The 25,448-nt window shown below is 31.8% G+C and overlaps 1 protein-coding gene across 1 annotated transcript; it reads right to left on the bottom strand.

Moving 5' to 3' along the window:
* Nucleotides 1-13,197: 13,197 nt before the first annotated feature.
* Nucleotides 13,198-14,046, bottom strand: LOC131648426 (uncharacterized). Its single transcript, XM_058918185.1, has one exon. It carries the CDS (start codon nucleotides 13,883-13,885, stop codon nucleotides 13,313-13,315), a length of 573 nt encoding a protein of 190 aa, XP_058774168.1. The 5' UTR covers nucleotides 13,886-14,046; the 3' UTR covers nucleotides 13,198-13,312.
* Nucleotides 14,047-25,448: the final 11,402 nt, after the last annotated feature.

Here is a 25,448-nt window from a genome sequence, read left to right as displayed (position 1 = left end):
AGTACAAGATTCGTTCTCATCTTGATCGTTTCTTGTACAAGATTCAATGCCAACACCAATATCACCTTGATCTCCAATGTTTTCATCAACTATTTTGTTTGATAAAAGCACTATAGACCATTTTGTACTTGTCGGATCATTGACATAGAACACTTGTTTAGCTTGAGAGGCTAGAATGAAAGGCTCATCTTTGTACCCCACCCTGTTGAGATCCACTTGCAAAAATCCTGACTTATCCATTCGTATGCCACTATTATTTTCAACCCACTTGCAACCAAATACAGGAATTTGAAACTTTGCGTAATCAAACACCAAAATGCGCTCGATAACCCCAAAATATGACAAATTTGCAAATTTCGGATTTAAGTCATTCGCACTTGATATGTGCATTGCTTCAGCTACCAAGGTAACACCACTATTTTGCATAGTACTTTTATCATCCTGTTCTTTGGTATAAAATGTGTATCCATTAATTGCGTATGCGCTATAAGAAAACACAATTATACTTGGACCATAGGCTAAACATCTCAACCTTTTTGTTACCGAAGCAGGATCTGAACGATACTTTGAATAAATATGTTCCCTAAACCACGGTATGAAACTTCGATTGTGCTCTCGTACTATCCAGTTCTCATTTCTATTCGGATTTAAATCTCGGAGAACAACCTTGTGCATTTCAACATACGGCTCAACCTCAATCTCATTGTGCAGACCATACAAGTGCGCTTGATCCCGTTCGACCATTGATATTGTCACAACTTTATTTCCAATTAGCCTTTTTCCTTCTTTTTTTTCGACAATATGAGATTTGGGGAGTCCAATTGATTGAACATTTGTCAGATATTCAGTACAAAACTCAACCGCTTCTTCAACAACGTATCGTTCGGTAATACAACCCTCCGGTCGACTTCTGTTTTTCACGTACCCTTTTAATATTTTCATATAACGTTCAGCAGGGTACATCCATCTCATATAAGTTGGTCCGCACAATTGTGTCTCTTTCACAAGATGAACAACTAGATGAACCATCATGTCAAAAAACGAGGGAGGAAAATACATTTCAAGATTACATAAAGTAACAACTATCTCTTTTTGCAATGTTGGTAAGATCGCGGGATCGACCACCTTACTACAAATTGACCTGAAGAAGAAACACAGCTTAGTTATTGCGCTTCTTACTTTTTCTGGCAGAATAGAACGTATACCTATTGGTAAAAAATGTTCCATTATAACATGGCAATCATGCGTCTTCAAACTCTTTAACTTGAGGTCTTTCATGGACACAAGTCTTCTAATATCTGAAGAGTAGCCTTCTAGAACTTTAACGTCACTGAGGAACTTACACAATGTTTTCTTCTCCTTTCTAGATAGAGTGTAAACAGCAGGTGGCAGATATGTTTGTTTTCCTTTCGTCACGGGTCCCAATTCAGTTCTCATTCCCATGTTTACCATGTCCTTCCTTATGTTAAGGCCATCCTTAGACTTTCCTTGTATATTGAGTAACGTACCTATGACGCTGTCAAATACATTTTTTTCAATATGCATAACATCCAGGAAATGTCTTACGTACAACGACTTCTAATATGGAAGTTCAAAAAAAATTGGCTTCTTCTTCCACCCACCCTTGACAAGTGAATGTGCAAAAGGCTTGCCAAACTGAGTGCTCACATCTTTCACCTTTTCAAAAATTTGATCACCTGACAAAAAAGGCGGGGCTGTACGATGTTCGGCCTTTCCATTGAATGCTTTTCTCCACCCACGGTAGTGATGATTAGAATTTAAGAATCTACGATGGCCGAGAAAGACATTCTTCTGACAAATCTCCAATCGTGTCGTATCGGTTTCATCTTCACAAACAGGACACGCCTTTTGACCTTTATTGCTGTACCCGGATAGATTTCTGTATGCTGGAAAATCATTAATTGTTCCAAACAACATCGCCCTCAAGTTGAAACTTTCTTTCCTACACCCATCGTAAACCTCCAAACCGTTCTCCCACAAAAACTTTAAATCTTCGATTAACGGTGCCAAGTATACGTCTATGTCATTCCCTGGTTGTTTAGGCCCAGAAATTAGCATAGATAACATCATGTACTTACGCTTCATACATAGCCACGGAGGTAGGTTATAAATCATAAGAATCACAGGCCATGTGCTATGCGAGATACTTTGAATACCATGCGGGTTCATTCCATCAGTAGACAATGACAAGCGAAGGTTTCTTGCTTCTTTTCCAAATTCAGGATAATCAGTATCAACTTTCATCCATTATGGTGAGTCTGCCGGATGTCGCAACTTTCCATCAATAATTCTTTCATCTGCATGCCAAGTCAAGTGTCTTGAATCAGTTTCACTATGATACATGCGTCTAAATCTCAGAATTATAGGAAAATACCATAAGACTTTGGCCGGAGACAACTTTTTCTTATATCGAGGGGCACCGCATTTAGGACAATCATTCAACGCTGCATACTCGTTTCGAAACAAAACGCAATCGTTTGGACATGCATGTATCTTATAATAGCTCATGCCAATAGAGGATAACATCTTTTTGGCCTCATACGTTCGATTGGGAAGAACATTATCATCTGGTAGCATATCTTTCATAAGGGCTAATAACTCTGTGAAACTTTTATCCGACCATCCATTGTCCGCCTTTAAGTTGTACAACTTTAACACCGCAGACAATCTTGTGAATTTTGTACAACCCTCATACAACGGTTTCTCTGCATCGCTTACCAACCTCTCGAACATTTTGGGACAATCCTCAAGATCTTCTTCAAGCGCTTCTGCAATCTCTTCGACTCGATCATAATCATATGTGTTTGTGCAATCGTCGTTTGAAGCATACTTCGTATTACACCTCGACTCAACATTCCCGTTACTTTTCTCACCATGCATTGTCCAACATGTATAACTTCTATCAATTCCAAACCGTAGTAAATGCGATGCCAACTTATTCCCGTCAACCTTACCCCCATAACAGCAACCCAAGCAAGGACACGACATTCGAATCGGGTCTTTGGAGTGCGCAACCGCAAACTTAACGAATTCCCATACCCCTTTCTCGTACTCTTTCGACAATCGGTTTGAATTCATCCATGTTTTATCCATGTCTTAATTAAGCTAAACAAATGCTTTTGCTTCTTGGTTTCTCTATCAGGTACTAAGGAATTTTGTCAAGATAAGAAATAGCTATCATCATTATGTCTTGATCAGAATACCTAATGAAATCCTATAAAGTGTGAATAATAGAAATAAATCTTGTCAAACCACTCAAGTCTTGAAATATAATGTAACTGCTGTGAATAAGCAACACTGAAGCAATACCTAATGAGATCCTATAGCTTTCATATTGGTTAAGTTGGTAGTTATCTAAAGATAGGAAGTTACAGTTGTCTCGATTGTTTGAGTCTCTAAAAGAAGACAGTACCTTATTTCAGCCTACTCCCGATTTCTTAAAGAAGACATTACCTTATTTCAAGGTAATATAAGTCCACAAACCAAAAAACTGGTTGAGAGACACTAAATTGAAATTAAATAGAACCATAAACAATAAACTATAAGCAGAAAACAACAAACTATAAGCAAGAAGAAAGGACTAGTAACCTGAGTTGGACTTGATGTGGGAGACGGGTAGGTTTGAATCGGCGTTTTGTACAAGTAGAAACCAGAGCCTTCAAAGTAACTGTAAAATTAAATAAAAATATACCAAAACAAATCAATAGACCTCCAGTAGAATAATAATATGATTAGTATTGTCTCCATAGAGATTATACTTAGAGGAATCTGATATATCCAAACATAGGCTCAAATTAGCACAAATTTAAAACAAATATGGAAAACCGAAAATCTGAAGACATTTTATCAAACTTTCAGGAACTATCTTATATCAATGAGATTTGTGTATTTTTGTGTTATATTTTAAGTCACAAAATTAGGTGGCTTGCCATGGTAGATTAAGTGTCCCTTGAGAATCTGAGACACCTATACAAAGTATACTATGATACTATTGATCTTGAGATTGTTGGTTTACTATTAAAACAAAAGTATGGAGAATTTTAAGATTACTCTTTTGATCTATTCCATTTCTACTTCACCTTTTTTCACAGTAACTAAATAACATACCTTGGCACCGGCCTTTACACTTTCAGCCTCAGCACCAACACTTAGGACCTGAAACAAATATGAAAAATTATCAAATAGTAAAAATACACAATAACTTGTTTCAAAATAACGAATCTTCAGATCTAAAACACCATAAGGCACACTATTTAATATGTATACTTACTTCGCCGGTAAGATATCGCTCAAATTTAACACCTGACTTTGGCAACAAAATTCCACCAGCGGTTGTCTGCCCCAAAAAAATTACATTCGCAAATCAGCTATGCAATCATGCACTATCCAAATCAAACTCTAAATCGTGATGTTATGATCGTGTAGGTACAATATCATGATCAACTCTAAATCAAACTTCATCAATATACAATATCATGAACAACTCTAAATCAAACTTCATCAATATACATTAACAACTAACCTATCCAGACACAAAAGTTCACACACTCATAAAATCGATCGTGTAGTTACAATATCATGATCAATACAGCCACAATTGCAGCATCTTAAACACCAATAATCAAAAATGAAATTCCATGTACTAAATCCATACAGAATCTGAACTTTCAAACTACATTCCATGTACTACATTCCAATTTCAGCTACAATTTTTGTTTCATAAAAATCTATCAAACTCAAATCAATCTCATTGTCACTTAAACAGAATCTGAACTTTCAAACTAAATTGACTCAGTGACTGACTCCCAACCTCTGAACCTAAGCTACTAAATCCAAACAAAGAGAAAGAACCTTTACATGTATGTGTCTCTCGATTAATCGCTTCTTGAACAAAAGCCCAGAGTTGAACAAGCGACGAGCAGAAGCCGTTGAGAAAAAGACGATGAGAACAAGCGTATGCGCAGAAACGATGGCTCACGATTGAGAACGGAGAATGGTGGCTCACGATTTTCTGAGATGGTGAGTTTTCTGAGTTGAAATGGTGGGCAACGAGAAACGATGGCACGATGTTTTCTGAGTTGAAATGCTGAGAAAGAGGAATTAGGGATTTCAAAGATTTTCTAAGTTTTCTGTGGGCAGCAATGGCAGAGAAAGAGGAATTAGGGATTTGGAAACGATGAAGCACGTTTAGAATAATTTTGTTTTTAAAAAATTTTAATTTTAAAAAGGCTATGACAGCGCTTCTGAAAAGCGCCTTCGTAGCCAGGCCTTTACCAGCGCTTTTTGGGGAAAAAGCGCTCTTGTAGCCCACCCCCTATAGCAGCGCTTCTGAAAGCGCTTTCATAACCCCCTATAAAAGCGCTTCTGAAAAGCGCTTTCGTAACCCCCCCTATACCAGCGCTTTTAGAAAGCGCTTTCGTATCCCCCCTATACCAGCGCTTTCGTAACCCCCCCCTATAAGAGCGCTTTTTTAGCGTGTTTTTTAATTTTGTTTTTAGCGAAGCCTATACCAGCGCTTTTTCCTAAAAGCGCTTTCGTAGGGGTGCTGCTAAAAGACAAATTTGGTATAGTGTGAGATTGGTCATGAAGATGTAATTTGCAGAGTTAAAATTCAGCAAGTTGCAGTTGAAGCAATAAAATGCATAACCGAATGAAGAGGACCAGTTATTTGTTGCAACCTATTTTTCTAGCAATAAATCTTGTGAATCTTGGTTGATCAATAGTGGCTGCATCAACCACATGACCTATACAAAACAAATTTAAAACACTTAGACAATATTGAAGTAAAATGGATCAGAATTGGAAATGGTGAACAAATTACAGTAAAAGGCAACTGAAAATAGCTCTAATTTGTCATTTAGGTACGAAGACTCTTACTGATGTTTTATATGACTTTCATAATTGAACTTCGTTGGGAAGCAGTTCAGAGAGAGACATCGAAAGTTGATCATGTTGAGATCTTTAACCTCTGTGTAAAAACTTTTTCCAAGGAGTCTTTTTCATACTAGGTATCTACCAATATGTTGGAGCAAACTTAAGAGGTCGTATCAACTTTCCTTGAGCCTTGCACTAAAAAACCCTAATTAAATTTCTCCATAATCAGACTCTAACAAGATAGGTCTGCTTTTGGAGACAGAGTACGGATCAGAAGCTGAGTACCTTTAGTCCAAGTCTTTAGAGTTTGAGCTGTCACCAAAAGCTGAGATACCAAGTTCTGAGTCATTAGACTCTGATCCTTCAAAATTTGAGTCCTTTAGCTTCTCTTCATATGCTCATAACAGGGTCAGAACCAAGTTGATTTTTAAGCTAATGATCATGCACACTTGAAGATATGTTAGTATACCCAATTGTTCTTTGAGTACTTTGTTATCATCAAAAGCCAAGGGATATGAACAATTTTGTTCAAACAAGATTTTTTAAATAGGAAAATCTATTATAAAGGAGTATAAGGATTACTCCACCCATGATTACAACAAACTGTTACCCTTTAAAGCAAAGGAGAGGATTAGTGTTCCAAACGCAAAAATTACAACCAACCGAAATTTTACAAAAAGAGGATATATACGACCAAGATCTCATAACAATAGCTGGCCTACACTCGTCAAAGTTAAACCCAAAATTGTTGAATATAACGTCATTATGACACAGCCACAAACTCCACATTGTGGCAAGCCAGATCAACGCCAGAGTTATTATGTTCGATTTATTTTTCACTTTTGACCAATTAAGGAAAAAGCTCTTAAGCTCCATCAAAGATAACTTCAGTGCACTGCCTATCCAACTAATAGCAAGCTTAATATGCCATCTTTTTTCACCATGATCCAAAGGTATCATCTTCCTCAGCTTTTGTTCAATATGCTCAGAAATCTCACAACAATAGCAAGAATGACATCTATGACAGTCTGCTGATATCATTATTTATTTTCTATTAGAATTTTTCTAATGGCATAGTCCTTACATTTTCATATATGGAAATTAGTTGTGTACCTAATTCTTTATTGACTTCATGACTCTAATTCAAATAGCATGATTCAATCATCATTTGTGTTTTTATTCTCATGAATACACAATAGCATATTATTATCTAATGACATTTTGTGGATAGTAATGAACTTTAATTTGTCCTATACAAGGAATATTGTTGGACTGTTTAGTAGCAGTTGCGTGATTCAATCTCGTCATTTGAAATTAGATGTGGAGTACATTGAGGAAACTGAACAAGACCATTGTCAGTAAAGGAGGCCTATTAATAAAGAGAAAACATTATAACAAAAAGAGTATAAGATTCTATCTCAGAACTGGGTAACCATTGTTGCTAAAGTTGCAACAGTGAAAGTTGTTCAGAATAGAATGTGTGAAATTTTTTGCAATGGCAGTGAAATCGTATTTTTTAAATTTTAGAAAAATTTTAACTCCAGATTATCTGGGGATTTTCCTGCGGGTTTACTGAAAATAACTTGCATAATTTACGCGAAGATATACCTATGGCATTAAGTGTGGTTTTTCGTGCAGATATTTTTTGCGGGTTTACTTATAAATTTACCATAAGATCTTCCTATCAAAATATTTACCTACAAAGATTTTAGCTGAAAACCTGGAAGGACAGAAAAAGCTGAAAGAAATCTTTTTTGTAGTAAAATTTAACTTACATCCGCAAGTAAATCTGCAGGAAAATAAATTATTTATAACGTTCGGAATGGAAAAATTGATTTGTTATAATTTCCAACTCTTGATGATTCTTTAATTTTATTGTCGTTGATTATTCTAGAACTCTTTATCATGTTTTGTCCCTTAGCATGCCTAAAATAAAAAGCAAATGCAATCACATCAACGATATTTATTTATTAATTATAAATTTAACAAGACGTTGGGAACTTCCATAAGCTATAGCTATATACACATGTGATCTTCCCATCAATCTCCCGCAAACCGTAAGAAATTGGCTTTATGGGCTGCCACTTATGTGAAAAACATTTTTTTTAATGAACTTGAATAAAGAAAAAGAGAAAAAGAAGAGTGTGTGTGGAAGAAAAAATAAAAGTTGAGAAAGGCAACAAAATTTTGGAGGGTCCAGCTAGCAATAGAACTCTATAAACATGTTAGTGGAATCATATTAGGATAGTGAAGTACAATCCAATTTAACTTTAAGCCGTATCAGGGTCGCCAATCACATTAATCAACCAGTTGTTTGTCATATACCTAAATCTTTTCAAATCACCATACAGACACACAATTAGGACTCTTCAAAGAGCTATAAGGCAGACCGAAACACCAGACTGAAATTAACATAAACCAAACCGTTATGTTTCGCTCGTAAACCAAATCATATTGTACAAACTAGTAACTAACCCGTGCGTTTGCACGGGTTCTGGTACGGGACACACATTTGTTTTAAGTCCCCACTTAATATTATAATATATTTATTATATAAAAATTAGTAAACAAAAAAATTGATAGTATAAGTAAAAAAACATTTAGATTGGATATTTTTGAGTAAAAGAAATCACTGTCCCAAAGAGGATACTTGCATACCAGATATTATGGGGGAGTTGTAAATATTATATATATATATATATATATATATATATATATATATATATATATATTGAAGTATTTAAAATAAATATAACTTGTGATAACAATGCGAGGGTTACCCAAAAAATAATAAACCCGTGCGTTCGCACGGGTTCTGGTACGTGACGCGCATTTGTTTCAGATGTATATTTTTAATAGAAAAATGTCTGGTACCTGTGAAAAAATAATTATTAAATGTATAGAAAAATGTCAGGTACCCGTAAAAAAATAATAATTAAATGTATAGAAAAATGTCTGATACCCGTAAAAAATAATAATTGAATTTATAGAAAAATGTGTGGTACCCGTAAAAACATTTAGATCAATAAAAAAAATTTAATACAAAATATAGTTTTGTTATAAACCCGTGCGTTCGCACGGTTTCTGGTACGGGACGCGCATTTGTTTTAGATGTTTATTTTTTAATAGAAAAATGTCTAGTACCTGTGAACAAATAATAATTAAATGTATAGAAAAATGTCTGGTATCCGTAAAAAAATAATGATTGAATGTATAAAAAAATGTTCGGTACCCGTAAAAAAATAATAATTAAATGTTTAGAAAAATTCTGGTACCCGTAAAAATAATAATTGAATGTATAAGAAAAATGTCTAGTACCTGTGAAAAAATAATAATTGAAAGTATAGAAAAATGTCTGGTACCCGTGAAAAATAATGATTGAATGTATAGAAAAATGTTCGGTACCAGTGAAAAAATAATAATTAAATGATTAGAAAAATATCTGGTACCCGTGAAAAAATAATAATTGAATGCATAGAAAAATGTCCGGTACCCGTGAAATAATAATAATTGAATGTATAAAAAATGTCTGGTACCCGTAAAAACACTTAGATCAATAAATTTTTTTAATACAAATACAATTTCTTTATTCATTTATCTACAAAATACAATTTCTTTATTCATTTTAATACAAAATACAATTTCTTTATTCATTTCTGTCATTTCAAAATCGAAAAATATTTTGAATATCATTCATTTATAAATATGCATTTAAAATGATTATTTTTTTTTTAACATAAATGATTACTTTTTTTATTCTTCTCAGGAATATAACTAATTACGATTTAAAACATGTCCATTTTATTAATTAGAAATTGTTACATATTTAACATTTTTTATTAGTTGTGCAAATTTACCATTTTTATGATAATTAAAAACATGTTTATTAATTATTTAATAATTTTCTTATTTTCTATATATTAATATAAATTTAGAAAACTATTTTAAATGTTGATCATAAAAAATTTGTCATTTCAATATCGTAAATGCTTTGAATATGATTCACTCATAAATATGCATTTAAAATGTATGATTTTCTTTATTCTTCTCACAACTATAGCTTAATTACTATTTAAAATATGCTCATGCTCTTAATTAGAAATTATTGCATATTTAACATATTTTTTAGTTTTGGCTTAATTAACATTTTTATGATAATTAAAAACAAATTTGTAATTACTAAATTATTTTTCTTATTTTCTATATATAAATATTAATTATAAATATGTAATAAAAACTACAATCTTTTTATATTTTACATATAACTCTTTGAATGTAATAAAAATAATATTTTACAGTTATTAGGAAATGTTTTCTAAAAATTCCTAGAAAACATGTTGAGTAAAGCAAACAGTATAGTTGGGTTTTCAAGAAATATATCAAATGAAAAAGATTTGGGTTTGTTCAAGAGTGCAAGTAAGCTGGTAGAGAAATAAGCTGTGGCATAGAAAGAGTAGGTATCAAAGAATTGCAAAGAAGCCAGCCACGTGGCTCACTATCTAAGCAAAGGGTCATTCTGGTCCTTTCCAAAACATCAATCTTTCTTATATTGTAGATTTAAATTCTAACATAATTTGTTGCATAAAAATAGGTGGGATTGAGTGTGAACTTTAATCATGAATTTGGATCTGGTTGATATTTTAAATTTGGATTCAAACATAATTATAATAGTATTTTTATGCCAAAATAAATACATATAATATGAAAAAATTTAATAATATCTACATTTACAATATCAAACATTATAATAATTAATCCAAAATAAATGCAGAAATAATTACTCAGCATTAACATATTGATTTGTTCCAATCTTTTAATTAAATTACTTAAAATTCAATGAATTTTTTTTAATTATGAACAATTATTAATGGAAAGATATTGCAGAGAAATTAGGGAAGTTATTTGTAAATATTTCTTCACATGTTAAAAAAGGAAAATTTATAAGTTATTCTATTTTTAATCTCTTTTATTTTCCTGCACCAAAAAGTGATAATTTTCTTTTGATTGGGAGTTAAAAAAATAAATTAAAAAAATCTTGAAATTAAAATTTCATTTTACAATAAGTCTCAACTATTGAAATCAAAGATGTCACATAAGGATCCGTCATGTTAAGACCTTCATTGCTTCCTTCACCGGCCACCGTATTTGAATATTTGAACGGAAGTATGCTATTTGTCTGAGCGTGCAGATAAGAAGTAGCGGAGGCAACAATATTATAATTAGTCATGGCACTTATCCTATATCCACCGTTATTTGACTGCTATTCTTCTTCTGGCTTCTCTAAGCTTCCAACTTCTTGAGGATTTTTCTCAGGTTTTGCTGCCGATTCCTTTTTCTCTAGCGATGAAGTTACAAAAACAGATCGTACTGTTTTAAGAGTTTCACTGGCTAAATTATCAAATAAAAAAAATAAATTAGTTTTGATTTTGTGGAGAGTTTAAACTAATTTCTGAATCCAAAACCATATATATTCTTCTCTATAATCCAAAACAATGTAAAACCCTTACTAATAGAGGTTGCAATTATGCTCCAACCCTTGATATTGCAGCAAAATATGGGCAAAAGCGCCTAATGCAGTCGCAACGGACGCAAAGACCTCTCAAATGCCACCACATAGTGTGCTTCTTAAAGATAGAGAGATAACAACCACCCATTTATAAAAATTATTATGAATGTTGCTCACTCAAATGAAATTTTAATTTACAAAGAAACTAAGGAAGGACCAATATAAAAAACAACATGTTATACTAAGATCCGTCGGAATTCGTTTCAGATTCAAAAGATAAATGAGAGAACATAAACCTTTGATGAAGAGTGATGAATAGTAGCTAAAAAACAGAAAAACTAAAAAAAAAATGAGTTAGTTATTAAAACATGAAAAATAAATAAATATTTATAAAAAAACTTTACTCCACTTATAATGAATGAGGTGATGAAGAACATGATATATTTGGTTCTGAGAAAGTTATGAGAAATAAATATGATGAGAAACCAAACATTATAATAAGCAATATTTCAAATCAAAGTATTATAATAAATTTGTTATTATAAACAAAATTGTACTAATAGAGACTCATAAAAACTTGTAGTATATGAAAGGAACAACCTTTAACACACCTTTCATATAGATTCATATAAACTGAAAAATGAGAGGAACAATGTTTAACGACCTTTCCATTATTTCCCAACTTCAAATCTAAGACATACTTGCTGCAAAATAAGAGCAAAAAAGTAGATCCACAACATATCTTACATTAACCACAACAATAAAACATCAACAAACACAAATCTCAAACAGAAAAAAACGAAGAGATTGATTTGGGACTTTCATCGAACACGATGCGGGCAAGTGCAAATTTTTATATTTTGAAAGCATGTTAATAATAGAAAAAACTCTCACAACAACAAATAACACCATACAAATGAAATAGAAGCAAAAGAAAGAAGAAGAATACGAACAAAAATCAAAAGGGAAGAGGAGATCCGCATTTGATCGAAACCTGCAATAACAACAACAAATATAATCAACAACATAATCATCGGTTTTTCATAGATCTAAGTAGAGAATGATAAATTATCATTTTTGTTGAAGAAAGGAAAGAGAGAAAAAAGAAGAAGAATAAGAGAGAGGAAGCAGAAGAGAGAAAAAGGGGAGAGGAAGAGAGAGGTAGAGGAACAAATAAGAAAGAAGAAGAGGAAGAGAGAGAACCTGCAGAAAAAGTGACTGGAGCATGAAAAGTGGAAGAAGTGATGGGAGCATATAAAGTGGTTCAGTAAAAGATTTTAGGTGATTCTATCAGAAAGTTAAATGATATAATTCTTTATTTTTTGCAATCCATAAGCTTTGCAACCAAATGAAGAAAAGGCAATTGAAAGAAGCTCAAACCATCCACGTGGCTAGATATACGAGCAGCATGGCAAAAAGGGAATTTCCATAACATTCAACTTTCTTATATTGTAGATGATTTTAGAACCGAGCCATACGACAAATAACTCAAATTGAAAATAAAAATATATTAAAAACAAGTTTTAAAAATTTTTTTAAAAAAAATTTAAAATAATTTAACAGTTGGGTTATTTTACAAATGATTTTGTATGGTTCAGAAAATCGAATAACAGTTTACCAAACCAATCATTTTAGTTCAGTTTGGTTATAAGTAAATTAAAACTGTTCGATTCAATTTGTGTGAACTTTTACTATAATTTGAATGAATTCGGTTCGATTCGGTTTTTTCAGTAAACATACTATGAACACTCTACACACAATAATACTATCATAATTATGCAAAAAGATAACCGCTAAAATATAACTCTGGATTATATAACATGAAAATAACCAGAAAGAAAATATGGTTACTTATCATTGACAATTACTAAATATTAACTAAACAAGGAGTAAGTTGAATTATTTAATCAATCAATCTTGCTTCCACAACTGGCTATAAAACCTTTTTATGAAATCTTCTGCAGCCTTATCAACTTGTTTCTCCTTCTCATCATCATCTCTTAAAGGGAATGGTGAGTCACTCAGCTTCTGTCGCTCAGATCCAGACTGTGCATGAGATGCTTCTACAGTTGTTTTATCATTGTTAAGCATCTCAAACACCGCCTTCATAGCATTCATAGTCTTCACCTCATCGTCATCTGCAAGTGGCGCTTGAGCATTGTATTTATGGTTGTGGACATGGTGACGGTTCCCGTTTGAGAAGAAATTGTTGGGAGTGTTGCTACAGCTGAATTCGTACTCCCTTGAGAGAGTGAATTGCTGGTGTGAGTTGTGGGAGTGGCGGTTTGAGGTGGAGCCGCCGTGGTGGTGATGGTGGGACATTAGATTGGCAATAACTTTTCCGGCCAGCTTGCTGCGGCGCTTGAACATCATGTTTAGGTTCATCATTAGTTTGCCTTTTGATATTCCTTTTCTCAACATGAAGAAGACAACACGTACCATTTTCCACACTCTCTTTGATATTACTTGTAGATTGTTTTCCATTTCTATATATTTGAAAGAGAGTGGTTTTGAGAAAGATATATTGAGAGTGATAGTGAGATATGAAGAGATGAATTTGATTTGAGGACATGAGGAAGGAGGGTGATGAGGTTATTTATAGTTGGAGGACAGGAAAAAGAAGGAAATAAAAAATGAATATTGGAACCAGCATATGGAAATTGAATAAACCGTGAGTGCATACATGCTTTATATATTGCTTTATGTGTTGGTAATATTTTGTTATATTTTACTTAGTACATTATTGGGGAGTGGCTGTGCTTTTTAGAAAGGACAAGAGTGCTTTATTACTTGGTTGAATGAATCAAATACTAAAAATGTTTTAAAAGTAAAGGAGTTTATTATGTGGGAAGTTTAGAGAGAAAAAGATAATATTCTTAGTGCTCATTGAGTTTATATCAATTAATTAAATATATAACTAATTACCCAATTAAAAATTTATTTATCTTAATTAATACTTTATTTAATCAATAATCAGTTAATTAATATAATTAAATAAGAATATATATTATGGATGTATTTCATTGGTGGTCCCCTATGGGTATCTTAATTGTAAATGTGTCTATCTTACTAGACTACCTTAATTACCTGATTCACAGAAAGGAACTTTGAGCTTCCAAAGTAATTTGATCGATGTACTTAGTTTAATAAAAGCAACATAAATAATGGGTATCTTAAGGATGGTGGTTATACCAATGGGTCAATCTATCTTACTAGACTAAACATTGTTTTAAATACAAACACTTGATATTGTTTATTTGCAACGTATCTTGAAAACTCATTTGATAGCTTAATTTACAAAAAAGGCAGATTCTTAATTTCAAATAGGATGATTGAAATTTGGGGTATTTTGGACCAAAGAGTGGGTGAGAGGGATATTTCTGACCACTGTCATATTTGGCTCAACGTGGGAAGGATCGATTGGGGGCCAAAGCCTTTTCGATTCAACAACGCTTGGTTCCACAACGCTTCCTTTATCCCTTTCTTGAAGGAGGAGTGGGGGAAAATAAAAGTAGAAGGGAGAGGTGATTATGTTCTCTACGAGAAGCTGAAAATTCTAAAATCTAAAATCAGAAAGTGGAATAGAGAAGTGTTCGGATGGGTAGACCTTCGAGTGAGCGATAATGTTGACAGCCTGAACGTGTTTGATAGAAGGATAGTTGATCAACAAGATGAAGACATTTCGGCTTTGGTTGAAGATAGATACAAGGTTTCTGAGGAACTCTAGGAAACGTTAAAACTGAAGGAAAGCATGCTTAGGCTCAAATCAAGGCAGTTGTGGCTAAAAGACGGAGATAAAAACTCTAGCTTCTTCCATAATCAAATGAAGGGTAGGAGAAGGAGGAATTCGATTACAGCTCTGTGGGTGTGCGACGGGAACAAAAGTTCAGGGCCTGATGGCTTTTCTTTAGCCTTCTTCAAGAATTGTTAGGAGTTTATCAAAGAAGATATTTTCAAGTTTGTGGGTGACTTCTATAAAGATGCCAGGCTTATAAAAGTTGTCTCTTCGTCTTTTATAACTCTGGTTCCTAAGGTTTGTCATCCTCAAAACCTGCTGGATTTTAGACCTATATGTTTAGTTTGTAGCATGTATAAGATTCTTTCCAAGTTGCTTGCTGCTAGATTAAAAGGTGTGATAGGTAAGCTTGTTTCGATTAACCAATCGGCCTTCATTCTTGGAAGATCAATGTTGGATAGTGTGCTGTTAGTTAATGAAGTTCTGGACTTAGCGAAACGAGAAAAAAAAGAGTGCATTACTTTGAAGGTTGACTTCGAAAAAGCCTACGACTATGTCAACTGGGATTTTCTGCGTTTTATTCTGATCAGAATGGGTTTTGGTTATAAGTGGCTCAAGTGGATGGAAAGTTGTGTTTTTACGAGCTATACATCTATTCTAATCAACGGTAGTTCGACTAAGGACTTTAAGTTGAAAAAGGGCTTAAGGCAAGGAGATTCGCTTTCACCGTTCCTCTTCGTGCTGGTTACGGAAGCGCTAGCTGGTCTGATGAGAAAGGCAGAGGAGCAAGGAATTTACAGGGGGTTTAAATGTAATGGAGTTGAAGATGTGAGCCTAGTGCAATTTGCGGACGACACTGTCTTAATAGCAGACAGAAACAGTGATAATTTCTGGGCAATGAAGATAGTTCTGAGGGGTTTCCAGCTTATGACGGGTCTAAAGATTAATTTCCTAAAGAGCAAACTTTATGGTTCCAATGTGAATGACTGGCTTATGGAGGCAGAGTCTGATTTCTTGAATTGCGACAGGGATGAGTATCCGTTTAAATACCTTGGAGTTAAGGTTGGTGACAGTCCTCGTAAGGTTTCTATGTGGAGGGATTTAATTGTGCAGTTAAAAAAAAGGCTGGTTACTTGGAAAGGAATACACTTGAATATGGCGGGTCGTGTAACGATGATCAATGTTGTATTGAATGTGATTCCTATTTTCTCGTTATCTTTCTATAGAGCTCTGGATAGTGTGATCAAAGAGATTCGTAAGATCCAAAGTAACTTTCTATGGCATAACTCTGAAGGCAGCCGAAATATCCATTGGGTAAGCTGGAATTCAGTGTGTAATCCGATAGACAAAGGAGGTCTCGGTATCAAAGACATTAGGATTCTTAATACGGCGTTGATGCAAAAGTGGAAGTGGCGTATTTTGAAGGAGAAGGAAGCAGGGTGGTGTAGATTTTTAAAAGGTAGATATGGAGAGATTGCTCTAAAAGTTATTATAGGGAACAAATCAGTGTTAAGTAATAACGATTCTGTGTGGTGGCGTGACTTGGTCTTATCGGCGTCTTCTAAAGATTCTAACCTTAATCTGTTTTCTGCAGCTGTTTCATCTAGAGTTTCCAATGGTAGTGACTCTTCGTTCTGGCATTCTAAATGGTTAGGTAACCAAGCCATCAAGGAAATTTATCCGGAAGCCTTCGAATCTGCTTTAAACCAGAATTGCAGCATTGCAGAAGTGGTTAGCTGGAACGGGCAGGATTATAGCTGGGACTTGGAGGTTTGTTTGGATGCTAATGACCCTTATTTCCTGTTACTGGCAGCGGAAATGAGGGATTGGTTAGAGGTTAGCTCTTTGCATAGAGATGAGGACGACATCCACGAGTGGATGCTTACGGATGACGGTAACTTTACTATTAAATCCTGCTATGTCTTGCTGTTTGAAGGGGCGATGAGGGCTCCCACTTGTCAAGGGGATAAGGCTAGAGCAGTGGAGGCGCTTTGGAAGGTCGAAGCTCCGACAAAATTGAAATTCTTTGGATGGAGATTTTTTATCAACAGAATAGCTTCTAAGGACAACCTTATCAAGCGTAACATTCACGCGGTAAGCCTAGATCCTTCATGTATTTTCTGCCATCTTGCATTGGAAAATATCGACCATCTTTTCGTTTCTTGCCCCTTTGCGGATAGTCTGTGGAAGAAAATTTCAGTTCGGTTGGATGTTATTGAGTTCGTCTCTGTTGAGGAGTTTAAGCATATTTTCCTATATTCGGATAAGATCATGAATAGGATGAAGAGGAAAATTGTAGAAGTGGTGTGGTTAGAGGTTATATGGAGCATTTGGTTAGTTAGAAACGATAACGTTTTTAACCAAGTCAATCCGTCTTTTGTTGAATGTATGTCCGCTATTGTTTTTAGATCTTGGATTTGGTTATCGTCTTGTAGTAAGTTAAGACCGGGATGTAACTTTGCTACTTGGAATACCCACCCTCTTCTTTGTTTTGGGTGTTGAGGCTTTCCGTCTTGTAATGTCGGCTGTTTAGCCTTTTCATTTTTAATAGAAATCTTGCCTATTAAAAAAAAAAAAAAAAAGGCTAATTTTAAAGTTTCTTAAAGAAGTGACAGAGCTAGCATTCACAACAATGCGACAATTATAGAGATAAAGGATTGGATAACACTTAGCCTTATCCATTTGTGAGTTGGATCTATATTAGCTCTATCCATTTCATTGAATTTATTTTTATCATAGTTGCTTTTCTTAGTTAATAATGACTACATTTGTCTTTAGAATCTAGTTTAATTCTTGGTTAAGAATGTCTCAGTTTAGTTAGCAAAATGTGACTATTGTATTGGATTGAGCAAAAAAAGTATCAGCTCCATAATTCTCCACGGACACGCACCCCTCTATTTCTTTTTGGCTTTTTAATCACTTATTTATGGGACAATCCTAGAGCTCTATCTGAAATTTCGATAACGTGCATATTCTGGATAATTACCCTATCAATCTCAACTTTTTAGTACAACAACTATCCATAGTAGGAGAACATTAAAATCTACTTTCAACAAAAGTTACCGAAAAATAAATAGTGGGTATTATATGCATTGAATCTATAATGCGGATTTTTTTTTTAACATCTTTCTTCTTTTAAAATAGCACTTTATAAAATTAATTGTTAGTTAGTCTAGTAGTGATTGACTTTAAATTTAGTAGGTAGAATCGCGGTTTGATCATCTACAATTGTAATTGGGATGAGACACAATGTCGTCAATTTATTTCTGAGCTATTAAAAGATTTTCATTGTCCTTCTTCACAAAGAACGTTTTGTCAATTTCTCACTGGACACAACCAGACACAGTAAGAAATTTTGTAAGTCTTTCATACCAAATTTTGTGAGCTTGTTTGAGGCCATAGAGAGTTATTTTTAACTTGTAGACATGATTGAGAAGACGTTCATCAATAAATCATTTAGACTGCTCATCATAGACTTCCTCATTCAAGTACCCATTAAGGAACCACTACTAAAAAAGAAACTTTTACCACGACTGAGAAAAGGATTTCGCCAAGGATGGTGGTATGTCGTAAAGAATAATATGGTAGTATATACTCTCTTTACTATCACGACTATGCCAAAGAAGACCTTAGATAGTGTTTTTTATATCTTAGACACCGCTTTCAAGTGATGTCTATTATGGCACGGCTGTAGGTATAGACATCGCTTATTTTTAGTGTATAATTAAGCATTGACTTAAGTTCACTTTAGGCAGCACTTTATGTTAAAAGTGTTGGCATAAGTTCTTTTTAGGGAGCGTTTTTTATTAAAAACAGTGGCGTAAGTCTCTTTAGACATAATTTTTTTATACTTTTTTATAAAAGTGATGGTGTTAGGCATCATTGGGGAATGCTTTCTGATAATAGTACTGGTGTAATTAATAAGAGTGTTTTATATATACTTTAAGCAATGCAATGATGTACATATTTACAAAACAATGCAAAGGAATTGGGCAACGATTACTCATAATTCAACATCAAATTTGTGTTTAGATTTTCAAAATCATAGATTAATAATATATTATGATCAATAAGATATATATTACACACAAATATAATTATAAACTTTGTTAAAGTAATTGAAATTTTCATAAACTTCATATACCCTGTTATACAAACTCAAAAGTATATAAATGCAAAACAGTGATAACCTATATCTTTTCAAAATTACTTTAATAATGGACGTATGTTTGTCTAGACTATGTCTTCTTCCAAATCTTTTATTTTGTGTATTCTGCACATAAAACATTTAAGTGATCTTTAAACCAAGATATTACTTAAAAAATATTAAAATAAATTTACTTACACGGAAATAAAAGATTTTAATTAACGAAACTCAGTGACATATCAAATTCCTAAGCAGAAAACACCCTCATTTCTAAAGTTGTCGAAGGATAATAAAATAAATAAACTTAAAAGATAATGCAATTGATTTATTACTAGGAAAATATTTCCCTTACCTTTTTTACATACGAAAATCCTTCTTTCCCGCGATAGTGCAACAAGAAAAAATATCAATCAAGCTTGAAAGTTCACATTTGCACCTAAAATGTTGGTTGTAGGGGGTCAGCATCCATAATCCACAACCATACAAGAAAAAACAAAACAAGAAATAAAAAATCATAAAAACATGAATATACCATTTATTTTTCAAAAAATGGATTCTCAGCCGCAGGTAAAGATTACCATGAGCAAGATAATATCTTTTTCATGCATTCACTAATTAACTCACGTCCTTGCGCATATTTTCGTCCCTTTCACTCATCGTTCTCTTATTGACTCGTTTTTCGATAATTTATGTATAAATTAAAAATAGAATATTAAAATACACAATAATATAACATTTGAAATTAGATAAAAAATACCTAAAATTACAATATAAACTAGATAAATATACGGTTATGTTCATTTGGTCATTTTAGTGTTGATTTCATACAAATCGGAGTTACAATGATGAAGACAAGAACAAAACAATGATGTTACCTGAACCAAGAAAATGATATTTTAAATGAGGTAAGAGAAAGATGAAAAATAAAATGAAATTACATATTGAAATTTCAAACGAAACGGAGAATTTTTTTTACATTTGATTTGATTCCGAAATCAAAAGTTCCTTCATTTATTAACCATCATGTACTATTCATCTCTCTTTCTCTGATTAAGTTCTCATAATTTTATTATGCTCTAATACATTAACATTTTCTTTTTTTCTTTTTTCTTTCTTCCCCTTTTAGTATAAAGTTTTAAAGTTTTTAATGTTAATTTTTAAAAATTAATAATTAGTTAAATTTTTAGTTTTTAGAGAAAATAAATAATTAAAAAATATATATTTATTTGTCTCATTTATCATATGACGAATTAAATATAAAATATTTTTCTTATTTAATATTATTAATAGTAATAATAATTTATAAGAGAAAAACAAGATGAAAATAAATATATATATATATATATATATATATATATATATATATATATATATATATATATATATATATATATATATATATATATATATATATATATATATATATAGCTAAAACAAATTTTGAAAAATTAGCAGGATTACATAAAATATTATACTTATTATTATTATAATTATTATTATTATTATTATTAAAAATAATTAAAGTTAATACTTTTGATTTTAGACAACGCGTTGGAAAAGGCCTGTTAATATTTTTGCATTAGACATCGCTTTCTAAAATAAACTTGGGTAAAAGAGCATTAATATTTTTAACATTAAACAGCACTTTCTAAAATAAGCGTTGGTAAATAAGCACTAAAGTATTTTCGGCATTGAATATCGCTTTTCAAAATAAACGCTAGTAAAAGGGCACTAATATTTTTAACATTAGACAACCCTTTCTAAAATTAGTGCTGGTAAAGAGGCATTAAAATATTGTTGATATTAGACAATGCTTTTAAAAACAAGCACTAGTAAAAAGGCGTTAATGTTTTGATATTAGAATACACTTTCATAAATAAGCACGGGTAAATGGTGCATTAATATTTTTGACATTAGACATCGCTTTCTAAAATAAGCGCTTGTAAAGGGGGTTAATAAATTTTCGATATTAGACAACACATTTTTGTTTATTTTTGGGCGCTAACTAATGTGCTACTTATGGCAACGCTTTTCTTAAATTATAAATGATGGCTAATGTACCATTTAAGACAAGTGTTTTTTCATTTGAGCATTATCAAAGAAAATGCAATGTGTAATATATAATATTAAAAAATTAAAAAATTTGTTAAGCATACAACAGTGCTTATATAATAAAGGTTGTCTAATATGGCTACCTTAGTCAACGAGTATTTTCAAAAGCACTGCCTATTATCCCATCTTATTTTTTACTTTTGCATTTATAATTAAGCGTTTGTAACAGGGTGCTGCCTAAACACTCTTTTGGCATAGTGCACAGGCACGTAGTCGTGGTAAAAACACAATAGCACATAATATATCACTATGGTTATAGAAAGTTAACAATAGTAAAAAATAGAGGTTAGGGGTTTGATACTAAACACTCGTATTTTGAGAGATTTTTCAACATTTCACTACGGTTGAACATTTCAATTGAAGTGAAATACTTATCGTACAACATTTCATCATAGTTATTCCTTCCAAACGTTGTGATATATTTACCGGAGTTTATTATAAAATATTTGGAAAGCTTATTTCACCGACTATTCAATAATCATATAACTTTTATATCTGTTTTAAAAAATAATAACATGAGAAACTGAGTTATATTAGAAGAACAAGTTACACTAATCATTATTTTGAATTTTTTACAACTCATTATCCGTCTCGCTTTTTAATAGTTAAAATTTGGTTTAATGCTTGTAGTTTTTCAATCAACACTTCCTTATTTATTAGTTTATTATGCAAAATACTAAATACTTGATTAAGTTCATGAATCTAATTTAAATTGTTTTATTTAATCATCATTTCTATTTTATTCTCATGAATACGCAATAACAGATCATCATCTAATGACATTTTGTCGATATATAGTAATGAACTTTGTTTTGTCCTATACAGGGAATGGTATTGGACGTTTTAGTAGCAGCTGCATGATTGAATCTCATCATTTGAAATTGGATGTGGAGTACATTGAGGAAAATGACCAAGACTATTATTAGTAAAGGAGGTTCGTTAATAAGGAGAAAACACAATAACTAAAAGAGTGTATGATTCAATCTCGAACAGGGTAATGGTATTCGACGGTTTAGTAGCAGATGCATGATATGAATATTATCATTTGAAATTGGATGTGGAGTACATTGGGGAAACTGGCCAAGATTATTATTAGTAAAGGAGGTCTATTAATAAGAAGAAAACACAATAACAAAAGTGTATATGATTCAATCTTGAACAGTGTAACCATTGTTGCTAGAGTTCCAACAGTGAAAGTTGTTCAGAATAGAATGTGTGAAAAAATTTGCAATGGCAGTGAAATCAAAACTTTTTAAATTTTAGAAAGCTATTAGCTCCTGATTCATCTGGGGATCCTTTCCTATGACATTACTTGCGGATTTTCCGATAGGTTTAGTGAGGAATACTTGTATAATTTTTCTGAGAATTTTTTTAAGGAACTAATTATGGTTATATCTAAAGATATTTTAAAATATTTACGCATAAAGGTTTTAGCTAAACACCATAAACGACAAAAAAAACTAAAGGAATTTTCTTTTCCTGAAAATTTAACTTGTATTCGCAAATAAATCTGAAGAAACAAGAGTATTTTTAAGGGTGGTGTCGAGGGTGAACCAACACCTAGTTCATCGTGAACCACAAATAAGAACCGTTGGATGGTGATAATTTATTAAATTTTATAGTGAACCCTTTCCTACAATAATATTTTTTTCTTTATCTCTTTCCTCTCCTCCCTTTTACGTGTGAATCTGGTAATAAGGGTTGTAGTTTTTCTTCTACTCTACATCCCTCAAAACAACTCTCATATTTTATCAAATTTACCAAATCTCTCTCCATTTTCTATTTTTTTTCTCTTTCATCACTTTCTCACATCTTTTTTCCACAAAAAAAATATATTATTGATCTATATATTTTTATATACAAAAAATGGTATTTATGGTTCAAATATTTTTTATTCAAAAATGTTATAGGGAAAAAGTTTATTCGAAATATCTATTATTGATCTAAATATTTTTATATATGAAAATCTAATATTGATCCAAATATTTTTGTAAATGATACCTAAACAAAAATAATATTTGTATACGGAAAAAAATTCTATTATTTACGAAAAATGGTATTTACGATCCAAATAATTTTTATTCAAAAATGGTATACAAGAAAAAATCTACTATTGATCTAAATATTTTTATATACAAAATTTACTATTGATCCAAATATTTTTGTAAATGATACCTAAACAAAAATGAAGTCTGTATACGGGAAAAAATCTATTATTGATCTAAATATTTTTATATACGAGAAATGATATTTATGATCAAATATTTTTTATCCAAAAATTATATACGGGAAAAATCTATTATTGATCTAAATACTTTTATATATGAAAATTTAATATTGATACAAATATTTTTTTAAATGATACCTAAACAAAAATAATATTAGTATACGGAAAAAAAATCTATTATTTACGAAAAATGATATTTATGATCCAAATATTTTTAATTCAAAAATGATATACGGAAAAAATCTAATATTAATCTAAATATTTTTATATACGAAATTTACTATTGATTCAAATATTTTTGTAAATGATACCTAAACAAAAATGAAGTTTGTATACGGGAAAAAAATTTATTATTGATCTAAATATTTTTGTATACGAGAAATGATATTTATGATCAAAAAAAATTGATCCAAAAATGATATACGGGAAAAATTCTATCATATGATCTAAATATTTTTATATACTAAATATTCAATTATTTATCTAAATATTTTTTTAACATATTATTTAAAATAAATGATGTATCCAAATACGTGTAACAGAACAGAACCTGTGCGTATGCACGGATTTGTTACTAGTTACAAATTAAAAATCAAAACTCATTAAATTAAATCAGAACTCCAATTTAAAAAAAAAAAAAATCATTTAAAATGCATGGGGTTTGTAAATCATTATATGGTCATGGAAGATGGTGGTTGCAAAAGGATAGTATTAGAAAGTGCTTCTCGGTAAACATAAAAAGTCCTTTTTTTTTATTTATTAATAATTACTTGTGGAAGTTTGGGTTATAATGGTGGAGGAGATTGATTATGAAGAATTAATGAAATTATGAGTATTTTTTATGGCTCTTTTTTTGTCATTTGTATGGTTGATGCTAAATGACACAATTGTTTTGTAAACAGTTGTAAAAATGGAGGAGTTATGGCGCCATTTTTTTAAAAAAAGTTTTTCTGAATACTTGTCTTAATGATAGAGTTAGTTTTGTTTCAATAAAATGATTTTAGAAACTACTACAACATACAACAATTGATTATTACGAAGAAATTTGATGGAAGATGTAGAATTTCAATGGAGATTATATTTGTCATAGTATATTTTTAGTGAAAAGATTTAGTGAGGTATTAAATATTTAAATAATGTGAGCCTTGATAATCTAAGGGTTATAAATTATGGTCCACTAGTGATGATAAATTGTTAGCACCCTCATCCTAGAAGTCTCCATTTTTAAGAGTGAATTTTTTACCTATATTTTTTATGTCAATATTTACCAAAAATAATTAATTGTTGTGTAGATGATCTAATATCAGTCAGACTGGAAAATTTGATTTGTTATAGTTTTTAGGTCTTGATCTTTCTTTAATTTTTTTTTGGAAATCTTGATATTCCGCTTTACGACCGACTAATTTAAAAAGGACCAATTACACTATCTATTAGCGGAGATTCTGTTTAAAGTTAATGATTCTTTAATTTAATTGTTGTTGATTATAATAGAACTCTTTTCCGTGTTTTGTTCCTTAGCATTCCGAAAATAAAAAGCAAATGCAATCACATCAATGATATTTACTTATTAATTATAAATTTAACAAGACGTTGGGAACTTCCAGAAGCTATAGCTATATACACATCTGATCTTCCCATCAATCTCCCGCAAACCTTAAGAAATTGGCTTTTTGGGCTGCCACTTAAGTGAAAAACCTTTTTTTAATCGATTTGAATAAAGAAAAAGAGAAAAAGAAGAGTGTGTGTGGAAGAAAAAGTAAAAGTTGAGAAAGGCAACAAAATTTTGGAGGGTCCAGCTAGCAATAGAACTCTATAAACATGTTCG

The sequence above is a fragment of the Vicia villosa genome, linkage group LG2 (genome assembly GCF_029867415.1).
Source record: "Vicia villosa cultivar HV-30 ecotype Madison, WI linkage group LG2, Vvil1.0, whole genome shotgun sequence".
In the NCBI taxonomy this organism is placed as follows: Eukaryota; Viridiplantae; Streptophyta; class Magnoliopsida; order Fabales; family Fabaceae; genus Vicia; species Vicia villosa.
The sequence above is the reverse complement of the archived record's forward strand: the minus strand, read 5'-3'. Positions and strand labels throughout refer to the sequence as shown.

Excerpts from the sequence above, each read along its gene's own strand:
- LOC131648426 (XM_058918185.1), bottom strand. The coding sequence starts at position 13,885 with ATGGAAAACAATCTACAAGTAATATCAAAGAGAGTGTGGAAAATGGTA.